General features: G+C 49.8%; 1 protein-coding gene across 6 annotated transcripts in view; it reads left to right on the top strand.

Annotated features, from left to right (window-relative positions):
- Positions 1–18933, top strand: part of SOAT2 (sterol O-acyltransferase 2) — a 170387-nt gene that overhangs the window by 22800 nt on the left and 128654 nt on the right. For 4 of the 6 annotated variants that reach the window (XM_075337221.1, XM_075337224.1, XM_075337220.1 and 1 more), the window contains one exon: positions 11125–11789. In XM_075337221.1, the coding sequence (XP_075193336.1) occupies positions 11702–11789 (88 nt within the window). In that variant the 5' untranslated portion in view covers positions 11125–11701. The remainder of the gene's footprint in view (positions 1–11124; positions 11790–18933) is intronic. The other 2 variants (XM_075337222.1, XM_075337223.1) reach the window with 1 other exon arrangement.

Genomic DNA, 18933 nt, shown 5'->3' with positions numbered 1-18933 from the left:
GACAACGGATATATCCGTCCTCGAGGTGGTGTTGTTCCTGGAAGCAGGTCGATGGCACAATCGTAGGGACGGTGTGGCGGAAGTACCTCAGACTCCTTCTTGTCAAAAACGTCTGCGAAGGACCAATAGGCCGAGGGCAGTTCCGGTAGGTTCTCTGGAACCGGAGGTCGTCGGATGGGTTGTATGGACTTCAGACACTTCTCATGACAAGCAGGGCCCCATCGGGTGATTTCGCCAGTACCCCAGCTGACTGATGGTTCGTGTGTCCGCAACCAGGGAAGTCCCAGCAGGATTTGATGGGACATGTGTGGTAGGACGTAGAGAGCGATGTTCTCGGTGTGCAGGGCACCGATACGCAGTTCGACCGGTCTGGTGACCCAGGAGATGGTATCAGAGAGGGGTCTCCCATCCACAGAGGCAATCACTAGGGGCTTCTCGAGTAGAGTAACAGGCAGCTGGTACTTGTCCACCGTGGCCTGCTGGATGAAATTGCCTGCTGCTCCAGAATCGAGGTATGCCTCAGCCGTGAAGCGCGTCTCTCCCGTAGACACTTGCACAGTCCACATAACCGGATCGGAGAGAGACCCAGCACCTAGGGTGGCCTCTCCTACCAACCCTAGGCTTTGGAGTTTCCCGGCCTTTCTGGACAGGAGCGTAGCAGGTGTGTGCCCTCTCCGCAGTAAAAGCAGAGGCCCTTGGCGAGCCGCTCTGCTCGACGTTGGTCAGACTGTCGTACTCGGTCAACCTGCATGGGTTCGTGGACAGGAATCCCAGCTGTTGATGACTGTGGCACAGAGGATTTCTGTGGCGGGGAGGAGTGCCGTACCGCACGTCGCTCACGAACCAGCTCTTTGGAGCGCTCCTGAAAACGAATGTCCACTCGAGTGGCTAGGGCAATCAGGGCATCTAGGGTGGAGGGCACGTCACGACCCGCCAACTCATCTTTGATGCGACTCGAAAGTCCTTCCCAGAAGGCGGCTGTCAGGGCCTCATTATTCCACCCGAGCTCAGAAGCCAAAGTGCGGAAACGGATGGCGTATTGGCCCACCGTCAGTGTTCCTTGACGTAGGCGGAGAAGTGATGAAGCAGACGCAGAGGCGCGTCCCGGCTCGTCAAAAGTACTACGAAAGGCCTGCAGGAACTCTTGAAGATCCTTGGTCATGGGGTCCTCCTTCTCCCACAAGGGGTTCATCCACGCCAGTGCCTCGCCCTCCAGGTGAGACATGATAAAGGCGACCTTGGCTTGGTCGGAGGCGAACAGATGTGGCAGCTGCGTGAAATGAAGGGAACATTGGTTTATGAAGCCCCTGCAGGTCTTGGGATCTCCAGCATAACGAGGTGGTGACGCCAAACGGAGTCGGGAGGCATCCGACGCGGCTGCCACTGGTGCGGGAGCCGTGGATTGCCTAGTGGGGGACCTGGTTGCCGCAGGCGTCATTGATGCTTGTAACGTGTACAGGCGGGTGTCCACGGAGGTCATAAATTGCAGCATGCGGGTCTGGACTTCACGCTGGCGTTGGAGTTCCTCTTGCAGGGCCAATAGTGCTGCAGCGGGATCCATGGCCTGATCTTACTGTCAGGGCCGGGCGGTCGGGCAGACCCAGGAGGTGGATCCACTGGGCCGAACTCTAAGATGGTGGTAGGGAGTCCGGTAGCTGAAGCACTGATGGGCAGCAGAACAGTCCGTGCAAGTGAAGGTAGCGGAGGAGTCCCTGGGACCACGGAGTCACAGATGGCAGTCCGGGTGACGTAGCTCAGGTTCGGAAGCCAAGATGATGTCAGGCGGGGTCCGGAACCTTTGGAGCGAGATGACGGGTCACCGCAGGGATCCGAGATGGTACGGACTGTCAGATGGCAGACGGACAGCGTGCGGGGCTCGGGATTCAGCAGGGCTGGATGGCGAGGCGGGATCAGCTCTAGAAGAGAGATACGTAAGTATGGCAGGAAAACACAAGGAGACCTGACTCCTAGCTCAGAAAACACGAAGATCAGGCCCCGCCCTCTTGGACAATACACCCCTATATACCCTGTACCTGTTCAGCCTCATTTCCTGTTAATGGACGCTGGCCCTTTAAGAAGGGTCAGTGACCGCGCGCGCGCCCTAATGCGCATGCGCGCAGCCCGGGTGCCAGAAGCCAGGGAAGGAGGCTGAGAAGAGGACGCAGGGGAGCCGGCCAGGGCCTGGGAGGCCGTCGGGCGCCGCGATCGGAGACCAGGGGGCCTGGGAAGGACGGGCACCGGAGCCAAGGACCCGGGGAGCGTGGCAGGTGAGCCGGGGAGCGGGGCTGAGGACCCGGGGAGCGGAGCGGAGGACCCGGGGAGCGTGACACCATGCCTGGAATTTATATCCTAGGCGAAAACAAATATGTCAATAAAATGTATTCACATCCTTGGACTTTATCCAGCTTTATTGGGTAACGACTGAATCACGGTGAGGCGGTGGTGTCACTTTAATTGCCTTCACTGAGGAATGACGGTATATCATGTCCAAGTCTCTTGTGCCTGTGTGCCAAATCCAAGGATTCATTTACATGGTGAAATCAAATCAGGTTTTTTACATTCTGCAAATGTCGTAGCCAAAAATGCAATTTTATTGCACCATAAGAATACAGAACTTTTTGGCTTGTTCAGACACGTGCAATATACCTACATGTGCTATTCGTGATAAAATCAAATATCACACTGACAGCACATGGCACCGATGTTATTCAGATAGGCTGTTCAGATGACAGTAGGTGCGTGGGAAAAGTTACAGCGTGTCCTAAATGCTTCTGTGTTTCAAATGAGACGAATCCAAGTCTCTGGGTGCCCATAAAAACAACCAAAAACACGGATGTGATATGTATGATTCATACGGGATCCATTTTTTACTGATTTTGGCAATTTGTGTCATAGGTATTTGGTGATATACATTTATAGGGTTCGCTCACATCTGCATTAAAGTACACCGAGTGCAATCTGCTAAAAAAAAATAAATCAGATTGCACTCGCACCAAGGTTAAAGGGAACCTTTCAGGTGCAATATGCACCCAGAACCACGAGCAGTTCTGGGTGCATATTGCTAATCCCTCACTAACCATCCCCTGTATACACGGTGTAGCACCCCTGAGCCACTCAGGGCACTACAAGGAACTGCATCCTCTTGGGGATGCAGGACCTACCCCCTGGGACCTGGAGAACCAGTGCCGATACCACCAAAGCACTACCAAAATCCTAGTTCTCCACTCCACACCGGGACTAAAAGGTTAATCCGTAAGTGGATGGTCGCCTAGAGTTAGGAACGAGTCTTGGGATTAGCCAGCTTGGTGGGAGGGGAAGAGAACAGTGGCACACAGAGAGGTGAGCGGACGTGCTCGAGCTGGGTCCATGTGACGGCGTCCCGGGGGCACAGGAGAGAGGTCGCCAGGGCGGGTACGGACAAGTACCGCTGGGACTGGAGCACGCACAGGGTACAGGGCCCTAGATCAGGCGCCAGTTCTACATGGCTTGATAATCACCTGCACAGTGAGGACACCTTCATCGACTTCACCAAACCAAATAATCCGGGGGCATCAGCAGTAAACTAGGATCGGGGTTCAGACACTTACCTCCCCAAAGGATCCGCACTGCCTGCCGTACGGAGGAGACTGGTACCCCAAATGAGACAGTTGGGCCCCAAACGCTCTATGCTATGGGGACCCAACCAACAGAGAGTGCCGGGGACAGAGCAACCTGGGTCACTACATTGGCACTGTTACTGCATGGGATCTGAACCAGTCATCCACGGGTCGGAGTAAGTAGAGACTGTTCATTACAACCTTATGTGGTCTCCGTTCTTACCCTTCACAACTCCCAGGCACGGCTCTACCTGCGTAGGGCCCAACTTTCACCCCTACTTGAAAAAATTCCCCTTTTACAAGAGAAGCCCCAGGGCACGGGACCGGGCAACGGCCACCAGAGTGACATTCCATTTGCAACCGCCCGGGAATGAGTACCCCCTTCCCTGGGTGACACAGCTTCTATTTCTGGTGTCACGAACAGGATACTGACAAGGCCCGTTAACTCGGGTGACGTGTGCCTTAAGGAACGGTATTTAATGGACTGTTTGTGCAAAGACTGTTGCCATCTTTAATTCTGAAAAATTGGCTCACCATCATACGGATGCAGCTGCAGATGATTCATCAGATCGAGGACTGGCGCTCGAAGATGATGGGGATGGTGGTGGTGGTGCAAACCCAAGCTAAACGGGCTCTGCACGAGGAGCAGCACCAGTAGCCGGTAAGCGTGGCAACCTTCTCTGCCCAGCACGTCCCCATGGTCGCAGAACCAGTAACACCTGTGCCCACTGACCAGCCGGTAGCACCAGACCCTCCGTCCGTGGCCAGACCAGACCAGGCCACGCCGCCTCCTTCCATGGCCAGACCAGGTCGCAACGCCTCCATCCACGACCACTCTGGACCCGGCTAGGCTGCGGTACGCAGCCCTGAAAGACCCGACGACCACTAAAGAAGGCGCCGGTGACCAGCCTGACCTGAAATCCGCTAACAGTGATCCAGATGCGGGTTATCCGGGTTCGTGGAGCGTGAAGTTCGAGAGGGAGTCCGGAATGGCTACTGGGGCACAGAGGGCTGTCATGGATGAGGAGGCCTGTCCACCCACCATCCGGCAGCTGAACAAGAAGCAGCGGGCTCGGGCTGCCAAGAAAAGGCAAGTGACGGCCCGAGATTTACAAGAAAAGCAGAGCCTGTGCCAAGCCACCTGGGCAGCCCGTGGGGTCTGGTACCAGGGCACCGTTGACAAGTTTGACTAGCAGAAAGGTTGGGGGTTCATAAAGGAGCCCGGTATGCATGCTGGCATATTTGTGTCCTGCAGGTATGTGCTGGACCACCTGAAACAGGGACATCCCGACCGTTACCTGCATCTGGGTGACGTGGTCACATACAGTCATATGAAAAAGTTTGGGCACCCCTATTAATGTTAACCTTTTTTCTTTATAACAATTTGGGTTTTTGCAACAGCTATTTCAGTTTCATATATTTAATAACTGTAGTATTATTTCTGGATTGAAATGAGGTTTATTGTACTAACAGAAAATGTGCAATCCGCATTTAAACAAAATTTGACCGGTGCAAAAGTATGGGCACCTCAATATAAAAGTGACATTAATATTTTGTAGATCCTCCTTTTGCAAAAATAACAGCCTCTAGTCGCTTCCTGTAGCTTTTAATGAGTTCCTGGATCCTGGATGAAGGTATATTTGACCATTCCTGTTTACAAAACAATTTCAGTTCAGTTAAGTTTGATGGTCGCCGAGCATGGACAGCACGCTTCAAATCATCCCACAGATGTTCAATGATATTCAGGTCTGGGGACTGGGATAGCCATTCCAGAACATTGTAATTGTTCTTCTGCATGAATGCCTGAGTAGATTTGGAGCGGTGTTTTGGATCATTGTCTTGCTGAAATATCCGTCCCCTGCGTAACTTCAACTTCATCACTGATTCTTACACATTATTGTCAAGAATCTGCTGATACTGAGTTGAATCCATGCGACCCTCAACTTTAACAAGATTCCCGGTGCCGGCATTGGCCACACAGCCCCAAAGCATGATGGAACCTCCAACAAATTTTATTGTGGGTAGCAAGTGCTTTTCTTGGAATGTCGTGTATTTTTGCCTCCATGCATAACGCCTTTTTGTATGACCAAACAACTCAATCTTTGTTTCATCAGTCCACAGGATCTTCTTCCAAAATGTAACTGGCTTGTCCAAATGTACTTTTGCATACCTCAGGCGACTCTGTTTGTGGCGTGCTTGCAGAAACGGCTTCTTTCACATCACTCTCCCATACAGCTTCTCCTTGTGCAACGTGCGCTGTATTGTTGACCGATGCACATTGACATCATCTGCAGCAACATGATGCTGCAGGTCTTTGGAGGTGGTCTGTGGATTGTCCTTGACTGTTCTCACCATTCTTCTTCTCTGCCTTTCTGATATTTTTCTTGGCCTGCCACTTCTGGGCTTAACAAGAACTGTACCTGTGTTCTTCCATTTCCTTACTATGTTCCTCACAGTGGAAACTGACAGTTTAAATCTCTGAGACAACTTTTTGTATCCTTCCCCTGAACAACTATGTTGAATAATCTTTGTTTTCAGATCATTTGAGAGTTGTTTTGAGGAGCCCATGATGCCACTCTTCATAGGAGATTCAAATAGGAGAACAACTTGCAAGTGGCCACCCTAAATACCTTTTCTCATGATTGGATACACCTATCTATGAAGTTCAAAGCTCAATGAGGTTACAAAACCAATTTAGTGCTTTAGTAAGTCAGTAAAATGTAGTTAGGAGTGTTCAAATCAAGAAATTGATAAGGATGCCCATACTTTTGCACCGATCAAATTTTGTTTAAATGTGGATTGCACATTTTCTGTTAGTACAATAAACCTCATTTCAATCCAGAAATATTACTGAGTCCATCAGTTATTAGATATATGAAGCTGAAATAGCTGTTGCAAAAACCCAAAGTGTTATAAAGAAAAAAAGTTAACATTAATAGGGGTGCCCAAACTTTATCATATGACTGTATACCAGGCACCACGGAGAGAGGGGATGGTACGCTTTGGATGTGCAGAACATCCGTGATCTGTCCCTACCAGCTCCTCCTACCTCCCCACCATTTCCAAAGTCCTCCACGCTGTGGTAGCGGAACCAGGCTACCCCAGCAGTTGTTGTTGTTTTATGTTTGTTTTTGTTATTTTTCTTGAAAAGTCTGCATAATTGAAAATGTTGATTGAATAGGTTACTAATGTATAATCCCTGGAAAAGTCACCTGATTTTCTGCAAATTGATATGTTTGGTAAAAATGGACCCAGGCTGCAGGTCTAGCAGCAGCCAACACAAACTTGTGTCTTGTAAATAGTTGCACCAAGTGTGCCTCCCAGAGTAATCCCACTTTGCCATCAGGACACTTGTACCGCCACCATGGAGAGGAAGGTTGGAGGAAAGGTCTGGTACAGGGATGGCCCAGACCTGGTCACCACAAGGACCGGTGACCTGCCTTCTTAGAGGGTTCTGGGGACCTTTGGGTGGTGGGTTGATGGGGGGTTGCTGCAACGTTCAAGAATTTAGCCTCCCCTGTGTGGGAAGAATGTTATGTATTTAACCAATTTACCCTTTTTCTTCCAGTTTAATAAAACTCTATTTTGCTTACAGCCCGAGGACGTGCTGTGTTTAACCAAGGGGGAATGTAGTACCCCTGAGCCACTCAGGGCACTACAAGGAACTGCATCCTCTTGGGGATGTAGGACCTACCCCCTGGGACCTGGAGTACCAGTACTGATACCACCAAAGCACAACCAAAATCCTAGTTCTCCACTCCACACCGGGACTAAAGGGTTAATCAGTAAGGGGATAGTCGCCTAGAGTTAGGAACGAGTCCTGGGATTAGCCAGCTTGACCCGGGGGCACAGGAGAGAGGTTGCCAGGGTGGGTACCGACAAGTACCGCTTGGACTGCAGCATGTACGGGGCACAGGGCCCTAGATCAGGTGCCAGTTCTACACGGCTTGATAATCACCAGCACGTTGAGGACACCTTCATGGACTTCACCGAATCAAATAATCTGGGGGCATCAGCAGTGAACTAGGATCGGGGTTCGGACACTTACCTCCCCGCAGAGTCCGCACTGCCCGCCATATGGAGAAGGAGACTGGTACCCCAAAAGGGACAGTTGGGCCCCAAACGCTCTATGATATGGGGACCCAACCAACAGAGAGTGCTGGGGACAGAGCAACCTGAGTCACTACATTGGCACTGATACTCCATGGGACCTGAATCAGTCATCCACGGGTCGGCGTAAGTAGAGACTGTTCATTACAACCTAGTGTGGTCTCCGTTATTGCCCGTCACAACTCCCAGGCATGGCTCTAGCTGCGTAGGGCCCAAAATCATTGCTGCAACCACCACCACCAGCCCTGAGAGTACCCACATTCAGCAGCGGCAGTTCTACACCCTTAACAGGTGGCGTCACATACACTAACTTTCACCCCTACTTTAAATAATTTCCCTTTTACAAGAGAAGCCCCAGGACACGGGACTGGGCAATGGCCACCAGAGTGACATTTCCATTTGCAACCGTCCGGGACCGAGTACCCCCTTCCCTGGGCGACACACTAGCATAGATAAAGGGATCTTTCGAAAAAGTATTTTTAAAGATCTTTTATCTTATGCTAATGAGCAAGGGGACTAGTCCCAAGAGCATTATATCCCCCGACTAGTCCACCCTCTTAGCATGTTAGTACGCCCAGAGGGGTGTACTAACCTGCTATTTAATGCAGCATCACCAGCGGTGCCACGCGTACCTGTGTTCGGTCTTCGGAATGCCGGGAACTTCCGTTCATGTGCACTAGACCTCTCTGAAGTCGGGACGCATACACTCGGATTCATACTGTGCCTGACCAGAAGTGCCCGGCATTCAGATCAGTGGTCACAGCAAACACAGGTACGTGCATCACAACTGGTGATGCTGAATTGAATAGCTTGTTAGTACACCCCTGTGAGCATGCTAACATTCTAAGAGGACTAGACGAGGGATATAACGCCCTTGGGACTACTCCCTGCACTTATTGGCATAATATAAAAGATCTTTAGAAATACTTTTTCTAAAGATCCCTTTATCTATGCTACTAGATACAGGGACAGTTAGGCAGGGATTAGCAATATGCACCCGGAACTGCTCGTGGTTCTGGTGACGTTTCCCTTTAAACAATGAAGCAGTGCTGATCTGAGATTTTTTTTTCTCAGCTGTTTTTTGGGTGAAGAAAAAATCCCCAGCATTCTGCGTATAGTCGCATAATACACTCAAGACTCGCCAATGCAAATCAATGGGAGCGAGAAAAAAAATCGGACGTCACAAGCATAATTTGTATTTCCGTCCATTTTTTACAATGCATTACCATTCTATAGCATAGAACAATGTCATACAGATGCCAAGGTGAGAAATGAATCGCACACTTGCATGACATATGGAAAACCAAACGGATGGGATGAGAAGTAGAAAGACAAAAAAACCTGATGCTGCCAGATATTGACTGTAAGATAATATATAGAAATATGAAACCCACTACAGTCGGGGGAGGGGGGGTTGCACCCGTTTTTCCACACTTTTGGGCATATTTTGGGATTTTGCTTTTTTCCTTTTTAGAATGCAGTAATTTTTTTTATGCAATTTCCCATAAACTTAAAAAATGTGACAAATTGTAAAAAACCCAAACACTTGAATGTAATGAATTTATAAGCCTAAAAAATGCTATATGTAAGCAGGAAGCCTCCAAGTAAAATATCTGTTTGTCAACCCCATTGAATAAATGGGGATTCCCTGTTCAAACTCTTCATAACTCAAAAAATGCAATAAAACACTTTCTGAAGTTAGTATTACCAAAATGATATGAAGGAAACCCTTGGGGTTAATTAGATCTATTAGACATGATGAAGCTGGAGTACTTACTTTGAAGATCAATTTTAGAATGGCTATATAACGCTTTTTCAAATATTTTCCACCTAATTTTAAAGTCAGCATTTTTTAGCATTTTTTTTTTAGCTTGGAGTCTTCAGAGAATCTAAGAGATGTATTTAGGCATTATTCGGACATCAGAGCTCGTTTTACATATGAAAAAAAGGGGCAAGCGGTTAAAAGACATCAAAACTGAACATATGAACTTCATTCAGTGTGAGTTCAGTTAGCATTTTCTCAGGCAAGGTTTGGGCCCGCCTGAAAAGAAATATGGCCTACTGAAGCCAACCCTAGACCCCTGACCATCTGTCACTCACAACCCATAAAAAGAAAGGGAAATTGCATTAGAAGAACCAAGCAAAAGAGCAAAAAATGTGATCGTGAATTTCATTGTGGACACCTGTAGAAAAAATGGGAAAAAAAGTGTTTCTGCACATTGCATCATGGTCTAATGTGTAGGAGAAGCTTATAATTGTTTTTGCATGTAAGAAAAACAGACGCCACCTTGATGGTAGAAACAGACAAATGGACAAAAATTAGATCTATTGCACTGGAATAAAAAGTCTTTATTTTCATATGCATGAAAAAAGAGGATGGCTGAATGAAGCCTTAGGCCATGTGCAGGCATACTTGCAGTATCGGGGCCCGGAGTTATTAGTGGGCGCGACCAGCTTAATGGGCATCATCTGGTGTTTACACATGCTATCACGGACTGGCTGCTTATAGGTTGTCATATCAGACATTAGACGTGGCCTGGCGTTTCCACGCACTATCGCGGACCAGCCACTTATAGGTTGTCATATCAGACATCGGGCGTGGCCTGGCGTTTCCATGCACTATCACGGACCAGCCGCTATTATATTGTCGTATCAGGGACTGGGCATGGCCAGGCATTTCAACACGCTGTCACATACCGGCAGCTTATTGGCTGTTGTATCAGATTCTGGGCATCACTTGGCGTTTCCATGCGCTATCGCGGACCAGCTGATTATTGGTTGCTGTATCAGAAACCGGGCATGGCCTAGCGTTCCCTGCATGCCGGAGTTTCCTACTTGCTGTACCATTATTGATAGACACAAAATCATTTGTATATTTATTGTATGGAAAGCAATAGATATCCAAGTAAATTAATCTTTTATGTTGCAGTTATGTAATCACACTGAGATTATCTTTACAAATCTCATTGACTATGGATATATCCATCGTGGACTCGTAAAAGCGGGTGGAAACGCCAGGTCATGTTCACTAGGCCGGTCACGTCCACTAACTAGGTAAAGCAGCTGGTCTCTGATAGGACAACCAATAAGCAGCCAAACCTTAACAGTGCGTAGAAACGCCACGCCATACCCACTAAGCCAGTCATGCCCACTGACTAGGTAAAGCAGCCTGGTCCCCGATACAACAACCAATAAGTAGCTGGTACATAATAGCAGGTGCAAACGCTAGGCCATGTCCACTATCTCCAGTCCCCGATACTGGAAGTAGCATGCCCATGTGCACACGTTGGGTTTTTGTTGAGTTTTTACCTCAGTATTTGTTAGCTAAAACCAGCAATGAGTAAAAAACGCCGAAGTGGTGCCCGTGTTTCTATTATACTTTCCCTGTGATTGTTTCTCTCCTGGTTTTTTCTTACAGGTAAATAACTCACCAATTTACTGGTCACTATCCAAAAGTTCACAGGACCTTCCTAATTTTGTAATCATCGGCTCGTTGCATATTTCGTAAAGAAATGGGCATCCAGACAATTCCTCCAGAAGTTACTTCATAATATAACCTGTAAATTAAATGCTTAGTGCTCAGAAAACTCTGAAACCACAACTCCCATCTTGTCCTTGCAGCTCGTGCCAAACAATTAATCTTTACAGGTAGAAGTTTCGAAAGTGGAATACGAAAAGTACCACAAGGATCAGATAAGATATGGACTTATAGGTCACCGTGATCCACCAGGACATATTTCCCTTTCAGTCAAATAATTTGGACACGTGGAGCAAAGTTCTTCTTGACTCCAAAGGTTACATGGGAGACTTAAGCATAGGTTTTAGTCTATTAGAAGTCTTAACTGTTTGGGAGCAGGGGAAAGGCGATCCCGGTTTATGCACACAGGACAAGGGTTATTAGGTTATTTACTCTCACTAAAAGGGAGCAAAGGGACTTTGTTCTGGTTCCAAGTATGAAAGTTTGACTGTGGGCACCATCTCTGCAGTGAGACACCATGGCACCTACAGAAGAGACCGCAGAGCCCAATGTGCGTCGGAGAAAACCCAACCCGACTGAGGATGGAGCCGAGAAACACTACAATGGTAACTACCGGGGGCCTAGTGAGGATGCAGATAAGATGTGGCCAGTGTAACCTCCAGGACTCTTACATAGGGTTAATCATTGTTCTTATAGTATATTTAGCATAGTATGAATTTGGTACTATGGTCCAAGACCCAAGCTACAATTGTCCTATATGATGCCTTGAGTAACACAGTTAGATGTTTTGGGAAATTGCTCAATATTTTTTTTTTTCTTCAAACCCCCAACTCAAGTCAATGGGTATGATGCCGGTCAGTTTACAAAGATCAATCCACCCAATCCTAAAATGAGTTAGATCATTGAATGCAATGTGAGGACAGACTTCATTTTCTGATAGATCATTGATTTATTAATTAGAAAATGAGTCAACCACAGTGCAAATCTGAAGTTATATTCCAACTCTTCTTTTTGACCCATTCATATATGCTGAAAAATGCAGAGCTAGGGCTTCAGAAAAATGTTTTGTGGTCATCTACACAGCGCTTGTATAACGTAAGAGCTATACGGCGACTTTGGCCGCAACACAGGTCCTGTGGCCAAAGATCACTCTGTGGGGCTGCTGCATCGCAGGGTAATGTGGGTGAATGGAGTCAAACTGCGACCACTCCAAAACCACCACAAGCAAGTTGGAAAAAGTCAGACCCAGTTGAAATTTTTTTTTGTGTGTTACTTGCTTGTTGCGGTCGAGGTATTATAGGGGTAAGAATGTGACCCCATTCTTTCGCATTATGCTGCTATGCAGCAGCGGCACAGTGACTTTTGTCCGCATGACCTGTTGAAGTGGCCAAAATTACTGTGTAACTTCAGCCTAAGTTTGAAGATCCAGAACGCTAGTCAGTTTATTCTGTCGATGAGTGCGTGGTAGAGTTGAGCGACTACCTAACTATTCGTACTCACTATACTCATAATGAGTACTGTCTAATACTTGCGTATTCATTCCGAATACCGTGTGCAATGCAAGTCAATGGGGAAAAACGTACAATGTAATGAGTAACCCGAATGCCGTACTATTTATGCGAGTATTCCCCATTGACTTGCATTGCACATGCTACTCGGAATGAATACGCGAGTATTAGACAGTACTCGTTATGAGTATAGCGAGTACAAATAGTTAGGTACTTGCTCAACTCTAGTGCATGGATGAGATTTTGTGAAATGCTCAGCGGATCTGTGGAAACATACCTTTAAAAGAGATACTGCTGGATAACCTTTTAGTACTAGCCTTAGAGTGCATCATAAATTAAAGAAATCTAACTTCCCTGCTAGACTGGCGCCGCTTTTAAGCTCTGAGCTTAGAAAAATGTCACATCACTGCTGCAGCCAATCAGCAGCTGCTAATCGCCTGCATCCTTCAGGCCAGGGATCAAAATGTAAGAGTGGCACCAGCCCATTAGAATCAGTATAGCATCTGTATGGCTTACTGTTCAAGGCACCTGACCGCTGCAGCCAATCACAGGTCGCAAGGTTCCGGCTAATGTTGGAACAGTTACTTTTCATCAGTGTAAATCAAGCTGAGTATCTGGTCATGTTTTTGCCACCATGGGGAATTTTTTTTGCTTTTTTTTTTGCCTTGACAACTCCTTTTTAATGCAGTGCTTCTTAGTGTTTGTCCTCTGATGCTGCAATATTTTTGCATAAACAATGGATATTTTTATAGTCATTCACAACAACTTCGTCCAATTTGCCTTTTCTTTGTCGCTCCATTGGGAGACCCAGACAATTGGGTGTATAGCTTCTGCCTCCGGAGGCCACACAAAGTATTACACTTAAAAGTGTAAAGCCCCTCCCCTTCTGCCTATACACCCCCCGTGCATCACGGGCTCCTCAGTTTTTATGCTTTGTGCGAAGGAGGCACACATGCACGCATAGCTCCACAATTTAGTCAGCAGCAGCTGCTGACTATGTCGGATGGAAGAAAAGAAGGCCCATAACAGGGCCCCCGGCATGCTCCCTTCTCACCCCACTCTGGTCGGCGGTGTTGTTAAGGTTGAGGTACCCATTGCGGGTACATAGGCAGGAGCCACATGCTGTTTTCCGTCCCCATCCCTTAAGGGCTCTGGGTGAAGTGGGATCCTAATCGGTCTCCAGACACTGGGACCGTGCTCCCTCCGCAGCCCCTGGGGAATCTGCTGGACAGGAGCCGGGTATCGTCAGGGACAAGGCCCTGCTACTGTGAGGTACTCTGTGTCCCCGTGGGGACGGCGCATGGAGCGCTTGTGTCATACACGCTGCAGCACTGCTGGGTGTGTTAGTGCGCCGGGACTACCGCGCTGACCGCGCTTGTTTGCCGGCCGCGCTTGTAACTTTAGTCCCCGGCTTCTGCGGCCTAGTACCGCATACTCCCGCCCCCGGGCCTGCCACTCAGGGGAAGGGCGGGACGCTGCACTGGACGTCAGCGCTGAGGGCTGGATCATACTTTGTATCCTCCTCCCCCCTCACTCAGCACAGTGGGGCACCAGATTCCCGCACTTTCTAGGGCACGCCCACGGCCCCCTCCTTCTCACAGAATGCCGGCAGCCATTCCTGTCAGCACTCTGACGCTGGAGAGGAGAGACAACACGGCTCTGGGAGGCCCAGGCAGGGATCTGGTGGTCACACAACCGCTTTGAGCGGTCGGTAAGCCGCACCTGTTCTAGGTGCTGGCCCCCCTGGGCGCTGAAGTGTATATATATATATATGCTTATATGCTATACATTTACTCTGTACGGTCGCACTGTTGGTTTTTGGCTATATACCCTCCCGGATTGTGCTCAGAGGAGACAACAGCATGTCGTCCGCAAAAAGCAAGGGTGCCAAAGCACAGGCTTACTTTGCAACCTGTACCTCATGTGCGGCTATGCTACCGGCAGGTTCCACCTACCCTCATTGTGTGCAATGCTCGGCCCCTGTGGCACTTACTCAGCCGGAGCCTCTGCCACTGGTGGCCCAAGTGGAACCACCTGCTACCACTGTCCAGGTGACAGGGACGGAGTTTGCAGTATTCGCTGACAAACTTTCTGAGAGTATGGATAAATGGTCTGCTAAGATACTAGAGGCCTTGCAGTCCAGACCGGTAACACAGGCCCCGGGCACTGTTGAATCATTGACCCCAGGCCCCCCTCAGTTGGAGCAGCAAAGTGCTCCTGGGGTGACTCATAGGTCCCAAGGTGAGGTCTCTGACACGGACCGCAGTCCCAGACCGCCTAAGCGGGCTCGCTGGGAGCCCCCCTCGACCTCATCACACTGCTCAGGGTCTCAGCAGGAGGACTCCCTAGAGGATGAAGCGGAGGTGGCAGATCAGGATTCTGATCCTGAGGCCGCTCTCAACCTAGGTACACCTGAAGGGGACGCCATAGTGAATGACCTTATAGCGTCCATCAATCAGGTGTTGGATCTTTCTCCCCCAGCTCCTCCAATTGAGGAGTCAGCTTCACAGCAGGAGAAATTCCGTTTTAGGTTTCCCAAGCGTACAATGAGTACGTTTCTGGATCACTCCGACTTCAGAGAGGCAGTCCAGAAACACCGAGCTTGTCCAGATAAGCGCTTTTCTAAGCGCCTTAAGGACACACGTTATCCCTTTCCCCCTGACGTTGTCAAGGGCTGGGCTCAGTGTCCCAAGGTGGATCCTCCAGTCTCCAGACTGGCGGCTAGATCCATAATTGCAGTGGAAGATGGGGCTTCACTCAAAGATGCCACTGACAGACAGATGGAGCTCTGGTTGAAATCCATCTATGAAGCTATCGGCGCGTCTTTTGCTCCAGCATTCGCAGCCGTATGGGCACTCCAAGCTATCTCAGCTTGTCACGCACAGATTAATGCAGTCACACGTGCCTCTGCTCCGCAGGTGGTGTCCTTAACCTCTCAGGCGTCGGCGATTGCGTCCTACGCCATTAATGCTGTCCTGGACTCTGCGAGCCGTACGGCGGTAGCATCCGCCAATTCGGTGGCAGTCCGCAGGGCCATGTGGCTACGTGAATGGAAGGCAGACTCTGCTTCCAAAAAGTTCCTAACCGGTTTGCCATTTTCTGGCGACCGCCTGTTTGGTGAGCGATTGGATGAAATCATTAAACAATCCAAGGGAAAGGACTCATCCTTACCCCAGTCCAAACCAAACAGACCTCAACAACGGAAGGTACAATCGAGGTTTCGGTCCTTTCGGCCCGCGGGCAGGTCTCAGTTCTCCTCGTCCAACAGGCCACAGAAGGATCAGAGGAACTCCGATTCATGGCGGTCTAAGTCACGTCCTAAAAAGACCGCCGGAGGAACCGCTCCCAAAGCGGCCTCCTCATGACTTTCGGCCTCTTCACACCGCATCCTCGGTCGGTGGCAGGCTCTCCCGCTTTTGCGACGCCTGGCTGCCACAGGTACAAGACCGTTGGGTGAGAGACGTTCTGTCTCACGGTTACAGGATAGAGTTCAGCTCTCGTCCTCTGACTCGATTCTTCAGAACATCTCCGCCCCCCGAGCGAGCCGATGCTCTTCTGCAGGCGGTGTGCACTCTGAAGGCAGAAGGAGTGGTGATCCCTGTTCCTCTTCAGCAACAGGGTCACGGTTTTTACTCCAACTTGTTTGTGGTGCCAAAAAAGGACGGATCTTTCCGTCCTGTTCTGGACCTAAAACTGCTCAACAAACACGTAAAAACCAGGCGGTTCCGGATGGAATCGCTCCGCTCCGTCATCGCCTCAATGTCCCAAGGAGATTTCCTAGCATCAATCGACATCAAAGATGCTTATCTCCACGTACCGATTGCACCAGAGCATCAGCGCTTCCTGCGTTTCGCCATAGGGGACGAACACCTTCAGTTTGTGGCACTGCCTTTCGGCCTGGCGACAGCCCCACGGGTCTTCACCAAGGTCATGGCAACAGTGGTCGCAGTCCTACACTCTCAGGGACACTCGGTGATCCCTTACTTAGACGATCTGCTTGTCAAGGCACCCTCTCGAGTGGCATGCCAACACAGCCTGGACATTGCTCTGGAGACTCTCCAGAGATTCGGGTGGATAATCAATTTCCCGAAGTCAAATCTGACACCGGCCCAATCATTGACATATCTCGGCATGGAGTTTCATACTCTCTCAGCGATAGTGAAGCTTCCGCTGGACAAACAGCGTTCACTACAGACAGGGGTGCAATCTCTCCTTCAAGGTCAGTCACACCCCTTGAGGCGCCTCATGCACTTACTAGAGAAGATGGTGGCAGCAATGGAGGCAGTTCCTTTTGCGCAGTTTCATCTGCGTCCACTTCAATGGGACATTCTCCGCAAATGGGACAGGAAGTCGACGTCCCTCGACAGGAACGTCTCCCTTTCTCAGTCAGCCAAAGCCTCCCTTCGGTGGTGGCTTCTTCCCACTTCATTGTCGAAGGGGAAATCCTTCCTTCCCCCATCCTGGGCTGTGGTCACGACGGACGCGAGTCTGTCAGGGTGGGGAGCGTTTTTTCTCCACCACAGGGCTCAGGGTACCTGGACTCAGCCAGAGTCCTCCCTTCAGATCAATGTTCTGGAGATAAGGGCAGTGTATCTTGCCCTAAAAGCGTTCCAGCCGTGGCTGGAAGGCAAGCAGATCCGAATTCAGTCGGAAAACTCTACCGCGGTGGCATACATCAACCACCAAGGCGGAACACGCAGTCGGCAAGCCTTCCAGGAAGTCCGGCGGATTCTGCTGTGGGCGGAAGCCACAGCCTCCACCATATCCGCAGTTCACATCCCGGGCGTAGAAAACTGGGAAGCAGACTTTCTCAGTCGCCAGGGCATGGACGCAGGGGAATGGTCCCTTCACCCGGACGTGTTTCAAGAGATCTGTTGCCGCTGGGGGATGCCGGACGTCGACCTAATGGCGTCCCGGCACAACAACAAGGTCCCGGCATTCATGGCACGGTCTCAAGATCACAGAGCTCTGGCGGCAGACGCCTTAGTTCAGGATTGGTCACAGTTTCAACTGCCTTATGTGTTTCCTCCTCTGGCACTGTTGCCCAGAGTGTTACGCAAGATCAGGTCCGACTGCCGCCGCGCCATTCTCGTCGCTCCAGACTGGCCGAGGAGGTCGTGGTACCCGGATCTGTGGCATCTCACGGTGGGTCAACCGTGGGCACTACCAGACCGACCAGACTTGCTTTCTCAAGGGCCGTTTTTCCATCTGAATTCTGCGGCCCTCAACCTGACTGTGTGGCTATTGAGTCCTGGATCCTAGCGTCTTCAGGGTTATCTCAACAGGTCATTGCCACTATGAGACAGGCCAGGAAACCAGCGTCCGCCAAGATCTACCACAGGACGTGGAGGATATTCTTATCCTGGTGCTCTGATCAGGGTTTTACTCCCTGGCCATTTGCCTTGCCCACCTTTCTTTCCTTCCTTCAATCTGGATTAGAAAAGGGTTTGTCGCTCGGCTCCCTTAAGGGACAAGTCTCAGCGCTCTCTGTGTTTTTTCAGAAGCGCCTAGCCAGACTTCCACAGGTACGCACGTTCCTGCAGGCGGTTTGTCACATAGTCCCTCCTTACAAGCGTCCGTTAGAACCCTGGGATCTGAACAGGGTGCTGTTGACTCTTCAGAAACCACCTTCGAGCCAATGAAGGATATTTCTCTTTCACACCTTTCGCAGAAAGTGGTCTTCCTAGTAGCAGTCACATCACTTCGGAGAGTGTCTGAGCTAGCAGCGCTGTCATGCAAAGCTCCTTTCCTGGTGTTTCACCAGGACAAGGTGGTTCTGCGTCCGGTTCCGGAATTTCTCCCTAAGGTGGTATCCCCCTTTCATCTCAATCAGGATATCTCCTTACCTTCTTTTTGTCCTCATCCAGTTCACCAATGTGAAAAGGATTTGCATTTGTTAGATCTGGTGAGAGCACTCAGACTCTACATTTCTCGTACGGCGCCTCTGCGCAGCTCGGATGCACTCTTTGTCCTTGTCGCTGGTCAGCGTAAAGGGCCACAGGCTTCCAAATCAACCCTGGCTCGGTGGATCAAGGAACCAATTCTCGAAGCCTACCGTTCTTCTGGGCTTCCGGTTCCCTCAGGGCTGAAGGCCCATTCTACCAGAGCCGTGGGTGCGTCCTGGGCTTTGCGGCACCAGGCTACGGCTCAGCAGGTTTGTCAGGCGGCTACCTGGTCGAGCCTGCACACTTTCACGAAACACTATCAGGTGCATACCTATGCTTCGGCAGATGCCAGCCTA

This window comes from Anomaloglossus baeobatrachus, chromosome 2 (assembly GCF_048569485.1).
Source record: "Anomaloglossus baeobatrachus isolate aAnoBae1 chromosome 2, aAnoBae1.hap1, whole genome shotgun sequence".
Lineage (NCBI taxonomy): Eukaryota > Metazoa > Chordata > Amphibia > Anura > Aromobatidae > Anomaloglossus > Anomaloglossus baeobatrachus.
The sequence above is the reverse complement of the archived record's forward strand: the minus strand, read 5'-3'. Positions and strand labels throughout refer to the sequence as shown.